The 6,771-nt window shown below is 42.8% G+C and overlaps 2 protein-coding genes across 2 annotated transcripts; one reads left to right on the top strand and one right to left on the bottom strand.

Moving 5' to 3' along the window:
- Positions 1-3,310: 3,310 nt before the first annotated feature.
- On the bottom strand, positions 3,311-3,971 carry LOC141828789 (basic leucine zipper 4-like). Its single transcript, XM_074716182.1, has one exon. The coding sequence runs from the start codon at positions 3,944-3,946 to the stop codon at positions 3,473-3,475; it is 474 nt and encodes a 157-aa protein (XP_074572283.1). The 5' UTR covers positions 3,947-3,971; the 3' UTR covers positions 3,311-3,472.
- Positions 3,972-6,209: 2,238 nt separating this feature from the next.
- Positions 6,210-6,676, top strand: LOC141828860 (phytosulfokines-like). The gene is made up of 2 exons (XM_074716246.1): positions 6,210-6,339; positions 6,425-6,676. Exons 1-2 carry the CDS (start codon positions 6,211-6,213, stop codon positions 6,527-6,529), a joined length of 234 nt encoding a protein of 77 aa, XP_074572347.1. The 5' UTR covers position 6,210; the 3' UTR covers positions 6,530-6,676.
- Positions 6,677-6,771: the final 95 nt, after the last annotated feature.

Below are 6,771 nucleotides of genomic sequence, written 5' to 3'. Positions count from 1 at the left end.
TCCAGCCCCATCATTCTTCTAGGACTTACCTCTGTTTAGACATCAAAGTAGTGTCGATGATGATAGCAATGCTTGCTGAGCTATACATGCACACACTTAAGCCTGGACCAGTACTACTCATGAATAAGAGAACGCTAGCTACCTGGATGGGTATGCTCTGCTATATGCGATCGACACGAATAGAAGTCATGAGAGCAACGTAATTTGCTGTCCCAAACCAACCTGGAGGAGTCGTCCTTTTACGATGGCCTCGTCCCCCCAGGGCCAGCAAGTGTGACCTGGATATTTGTACTCGAACAAGGAAAGAAGAGTAGGCCACTGTAGGCTTCAACTTGTCTGAGGGAAGGCATGCATATGAGCTTGTCTCTAGCTAGTCTCATCTTGAAAGATCAGCCTAGCTCTTCCATTCTAAAGTGTGTTATAGTTTCTTTTGACTCAACATATATACAAAACATGTACAGATCGATCGATTGACAGAAGAAGCCACGAGATAGCTAGGGGGGCTCCATAATGCTTCATATGCAGGAGCTCCTTGAAAGAAGTGGTCGGCTGTAGATAGATCGCCATGGGACACTCGATCGGCTTACTTGTCGACTACCAACCATTTGAAGGGCTAATTGTCATAGCCCCTCTCGCGTCCCCACTAATTACTATCGATAATTAATTGGTTGCACAGGCATGCAACTCACACAAGCCAAACTTCATATGCATGCCTTAGTTAGCAGGCACAATATGATCATGAAGATGTATTTCCAAAGGTTAAATTAACGTTCCAATTGTTAATAATTGCACCTACGAGAGTATCTATCATGCTAGTCAGCGTTATGTGAATCGAACTGGATTGGCCTGCAGCTCAGCTGGTAGATTTCAGTAGAAAAATCCAGTTGAGTCGAGCTGGCAGATAATTAATGGCGATCCAGAGGTGACGCTGGGTCACCGTCTTGTCCACTCTGCATGCACACTGATTGGTTTTGCCGATCTTGGAATTGAAGGAAGTCCAAATAGTTAGAACTCTCTTTTGGCTCTGTCATTTTTCGTTCTGGAACAGAGATTTGAGTGGCCGGGGTCACTGCCCTTTTTTTATCAAGAACAAAAGGCCCAAAATACAGATCATTGAGGGTCAAAGGCCAGTGCCAAGGCTAGCTACCACACCAGAAACATGAGCCCCTCGACAGGACAAGAAAGGATGAAGCCTCATGTGTGCAGCTTTTATCTTGTCGAGCGCTGACAGACGCCTGCCTTCCTTGCCTTGACCAGAGAACTCGATCGATCGATCGAATTCGAAAGCCATGGCCATAGCAAACTATGAAGAAGGGATTAAAGGAGGGGTAGCTAGCGTGAGCAGCTAGCTAGCTAGCACATGCCAGAGTTTCTCTGAGATCAAGTTTATTCTATCAATTATTTAAAGTGGTGTCCATTAGATGAGCAAACACGCAAGTAGCAAGCTCCCCTCCCCACAAGCCACGCATCATTGTTTCTTTGAACCAAGAAACCAGAAGCAAAATCATGCTTTAATTTCATTATTTCAGGAAGAACATGCACCATGAGTACTTGTTCATGGTTATATTCGAGAGATAAGATGTAGATATCAGAAATCTTGTTTGTTTCAGTCAAACTACGTAGTAAAATTACAGTAAATGAAAGCCCAGCCTAATGGTTGACAAACTATGGTCGCACATTAGTGCAGGCATCAGAAAGTACAGTTACTACATCAATGGCCTGTGCAGATGAAAAGTCAAAAAAGCTGCAGGTATTTCAACTGGTTCGCTCGTTTTCTCTTTTAAGTGGCGTCTGAGTCGCGGAGCAGAATGCCTCAATTATCTACATGCTCATCGAGTGGTGGCGCAATGCTTTCAAAGAGAACATTCAAACGTGCGTATGATCAAATGAGCAGAAAGTCGATCGTCTGAATTCTTTCAAGAGAAAGTGAACTTATCATGACCTTTCTAAGTACCAATCAGGTTGTTTGAAAAGAATAGCAACCATGAACAAGTGAAATAGATTATCCAGGAAGATGAAAGGGACTTCAATGGTTCTCCAATAATATGAATCACATGCCTGACAGACAGGAGCTCATGTTGCTGCAGAAAACAGAATTGTTTGTGTGATTTATGAGGAACTGCATGCAGGAATACAGGCCGGACAATGGACTGGAGCATGGACCAAATGGCGTCGAGTATCAGGAATATAGTTAGCAAATGGATTGGCACAGAGGCCCATTTGAGCCTTCAATTTTGAGTTTTTTGCTCATCATCTCTCTAATCTTTCTTAGTTTCTCACTAGTCTTTCAAATGTATTGTAGTAGTAGCTAGCATCAGAAGTTCATGTTGCTGATCCTACTCACTGGAGTTTTTGTCATTTGGAGAATTAAGTTTGATGGGCAAATTAAATCCCTCTATCTGTTAGTCCAATATGCATACATTTTCATAGACCACTTCTTCTCTTCAACAACTTAAAATACCCTCAAACAGTTAGATGTCAAGTAAACCTCTTGATTAATGATTAATGGTCAAATTCCTAATTATATCTCTTGCACTTTAACTTTAAAATTTCAAATCAAAAGAGTCCATTAGTTTATTTAGGTACCTCTTTTATAGCAACTACCAATGTTGGATCATGAATGCATCAAATATATAGTTTGATGTGTTTCCCATCTCTTTTCGAGAAACAAGTGAGGTATTTCTTTATAAAATTGTGCTCAATTTCATATGTGATAATTCCGCCAAGATCTCTTCATTAGTTGGAGGAAGAATGAGCATGAGTCAGATTTTTTGTGGAACGTATCGAAAGAGAATTTGATTTGGTTAGACAATGTGTGGTTGGTAAATTAACAAGGATCGATTTTTTAGCTCACAAGTAGAGTTATAAGAGGTTGAATACACATTGATGTGGTGGAGATAGCATGAGTCATGTGACAAGCGTAGGACTGAGTTAACAGAGAGTCATGTCGGTCTAACCCAACACATCTACAAACCTAAGGGCGGAGTCATATAGCTGCAAGCACCAAGAGGTGAGTGGGGCTCGAGAGGATGGATGAGCGAGTGAGAGAAGTGGGGCGGAGACACATTTAGAGGACGTGGGTTGATGTACAAGAAGTGCGGAGAGTGCATGGTAACATTCTCTTTCACTCTCTCTTAGATTGTACATTTCTTCACGTTCGACACATCTAAAAGGCATCTGATTTCTTGATCAAAGGTCTTTTAGTCTATAATTAACTAATAGCAGAAGTTTATGCCCACATAAAATATAAGCTTATTTTTTCTGCAAGATTGAGATTTTTTAAATGGTAAATTCCTTGTCTTAATTAGCATTCTCCATTAAAGTGGGAGAAAAGGAAGAATCTTCTCTCCTCTCTTCTCTCTTACAGTAACAGTACCATTTAATTAATACGATTTTCCACTACCTTTTATATTTACATAAGCAAAAAAGAAATTAATACGATTAACAGTGATTAATTGTTCCCGCCACGTTTTTAATTAGAAATGAAAAAGGATCCCGCCGTCAGCGACGCCAACATCGGATCATTTCCAGCTGCCGCCATCGACGACAGCGGGGCTGGCGGCGGACGAGGAATCCAGGTAACACGACCGCGCAAAAGGTAATCGTAAATCCGGCTGGCCTCAGCCAACCTCCGGCGGAGGACGGCGGACTCAAAGCGGAGCCGCCCGTTGTCGCGGCGCAACAGGGTGGAGTAGTAGCTCATCGCCTCGAGTCGCTCGGAGAGGCCTCGGTTCTGTGTCTCGAGGCGCTCCGCCTCGAGCCGGAGGCCCTCCAGGCGGCGCTGCCGCCGCATGCGGGACCGCCGCGCGGACTCCCGGTTCGAGATCATGCGACGGAGGCGGCGCTCCTCGTCGGGAGATGGAGGCGGCGCCTCATTGGCCCGGCCCGGCGGGGAAGGGACGAACCCGAGCTCGAACGCGTCGACGGCGAACTCAAGGACGGCCATAGCGGCGACAGGCGGAGCGCGGCGGTGGAAGGAAGGGAAGAGCAGAGGAAAGACAGGGAGCAGCATTTAAGCTGCGACGGCGGACCCACCAAGCGGGGACCCGACTCCACGTGTCATGACGACCGTATCTCTGGATGGATACGAGTGGGCGCGGTCTAGTCAGGGAGCACTGTGGATTCGGCCGGCTAATGACGGATCTAGGATTGGCTGTTTTGTCGGACACACAAAACATATATCGATTCCATCTCATCCGTTAACATTTTCTACTTTCCTGATGCACGGACAAGATCAGTAGTTCAGGAACGCGGCTGATGCGGTTCGATCATAAGATTTGTGAATATTAGCTTAACTGCGAAGGAATAAACTGGGAGAGCTCGATTGCTGGCTGGACCAGACCACAATCGAGGCAAAGGGATTAATCAAAGCTTTCCAAGCTTTTGGCAAAGCTTCATTCTTCGTTTCGATCGATGAGCATCGATGGCAGATTACAGTTTCTCAATTTGGTTCGTTTTTTGTTTTGTTCGAGCAACTGCTTCTTCTTCTTCACAAACGAACGCTAGCTAGCTAGCTCGATCTCCAGCAAGCAAAGTTTAAAACTGAATTGAAGTTCTTTCTCATCCAAAGATCAAGAAAGTGGAGAACAGGACGAACATTATCTTCACAGTGGTCCATATATACTTCCCTCCCTCTGATCGACGTAGACTGAAAGGTTCATATTCTTCCTCGTCCGTAGTCCCCCTTTATTTCTTTTCTGTTTGTTCTACACAAAGTATATATGATTGGTTGCCCTCGAATACTTTACGATCTACTGTGGCTACGGTAGAACCCTAGATAAGCTAACACTTTTGGACCATTTTATTCCTCTTGCCTGCCTTTTGTGCATTACTTAACAGCAGCAACTTCGTGGATTCCAACAAGAATGGCCATGCTGTCAGGCAGAGGTGAGACAACGATGTATGCAATCATCAGTACCCTTAACTTTAAATAACTTCAAAGTTAGTTTCGAGAGAATTCATGATGTTCTTGCCACTCTCAATGTGATTAAGAATTAACCTAACTAATTAATGAAGATCTTTCTGAAACCTCAAACATAATTGGCTCAACCTGTAGGTTGCTATGAAGGATATACTGTCATCTTAAAACTTTCCTACGTAGCTTGCACATGGTTTGTTGGGTGACGCAAGGGAAATAAAGGTATTTCAAGTGGAAAAGTGATCAGTAATATTGTTCATGGGAAAATAAAGGTAGCTTCTTCATCATGTTAATCTTCTTTAATTAGTTCTTGGCCTTATAATGAACTCTACCAGGCTGATCAGACTAATTAACTTGGCTGATGAATCTGCATACATAAGGGCTGATGTGAATGATAGAAGTCAAAGTCAACGATAATGGTAATTCATCCTTCAGAACAGCCATAACCATCGCAATAATTAGCACACAGTTATTCGCCAGAAGCTTGATCTAGTAAAATAATCAGAGAACAAGCTGGTGCATCAGTGCATGCATTGTAAACGATCTTGGCATTGTTTGTGTATTTTTCTCGTTTCCTACTTAAAATAAAGAAAATATAAATAAAAAAGATGAGATGATAGAAGGATTTCTGCAATGTGTTTTCTATTTGAATAGTATATGCTGACAATATCTTTCTAGTTTCTTGCTACCATTTGTATAAACAGACAAGTTCTTCAATCTTTAATTATACTTGACTTGGACCTACACAAGGTTGACTTTTCACCCTTCACTGCACAGTTTTGTATTAATACTTGATGTATATCTTCCAATGACCAGCTTGACTATGACATTTTTGAATATCTGGACAAGTGGCGAAAACATCGGGACAAATATGCCTATTTTTCTATCATTTATGGATCATGGAATCCAACATAGGAGGGCCCCCTGAATTTGGAACGTTCTTTAAATAGTAGACTTTGACCAAATCTGAACGCTCACCTTTCAAATCCAACCACCACGCCTCCGAACCTAACTTCAACCCGAAAAGTCAACGCAAATCCACGGCTGACAGACATCAGGAGAAATTTTTGAAATGGTCCCTGTAGTTTTAAAATATTATTTTGAAATGTTGGCGAAGGAGTAAGGAGTAGAGAAGAATGGCAACTCAAAGTTTGGATGGTATTTCTAAAAAATAACTAAACTGTCAGAGGCAAAACAAAATTTTCTCTTAATTTAGTCATCAACTCCCGTCCAAGTGACTGTATTTAATCGTCTCCCACTTCTTCCTCTTGCTTTCCTGACTCAAACCGCACATGATGTCAAAGTTTGCAGCTTTCTTTGTTCTGTCCCTTCTCCTGCTCAATGGCTCCCTCAGGCAGGCAGCGGAGGCGGCGCTGGAGCCAGCAGATGATCCAAGGCGAAGCGATGAACGGCAAACAGAGGTGTGCGTGTGTGGGCGTTGTGATTTCTGAGAAATTTCTCTGCTTTTTATAATTACTGTGGCTTTGATCTTGTTCTGTGGATCAGGCACTGGATGAAGAGTGTGGGGGAGAAGGAGAGGAAGAGTGCCTGATGAGGAGAACTCTCGTAGCGCACACAGACTACATCTACACCCAGAACAAGCAGCCTTGATCATCTGTAGCTGATTTACTCTCTGGTAGCTTGTACAGTTTGCTTTTTTTTGTTCAGATCTTTTTGGAGATCTGATTGTGAATTTGGTTGTTCCTTTTGGTTTGGGGCTAAAATATGAAAAGAAAGAAACAGATCGATCTTGTTGCAGAAGATGAAATTTATTAAACTATATTGAATTGCACGTGTGCAGTTGCAGAATAAATTAAATACTCAACAAACCGCAGCTAGCTTTCGAATTGCCA

Source organism: Curcuma longa, chromosome 5, assembly GCF_044706935.1.
Source record: "Curcuma longa cultivar G26 ecotype Majalengka, Jawa Barat chromosome 5, ITB_CL_G26_1.1, whole genome shotgun sequence".
Lineage (NCBI taxonomy): Eukaryota > Viridiplantae > Streptophyta > Magnoliopsida > Zingiberales > Zingiberaceae > Curcuma > Curcuma longa.
The sequence above is the reverse complement of the archived record's forward strand: the minus strand, read 5'-3'. Positions and strand labels throughout refer to the sequence as shown.

Excerpts from the sequence above, each read along its gene's own strand:
- LOC141828860 (XM_074716246.1), top strand. The coding sequence starts at position 6,211 with ATGATGTCAAAGTTTGCAGCTTTCTTTGTTCTGTCCCTTCTCCTGCTC. Across the intron at positions 6,340-6,424 it reads GCGATGAACGGCAAACAGAG|GCACTGGATGAAGAGTGTGG; the intron begins GTGTGCGTGTGT and ends TCTGTGGATCAG.
- LOC141828789 (XM_074716182.1), bottom strand. The coding sequence starts at position 3,946 with ATGGCCGTCCTTGAGTTCGCCGTCGACGCGTTCGAGCTCGGGTTCGTC.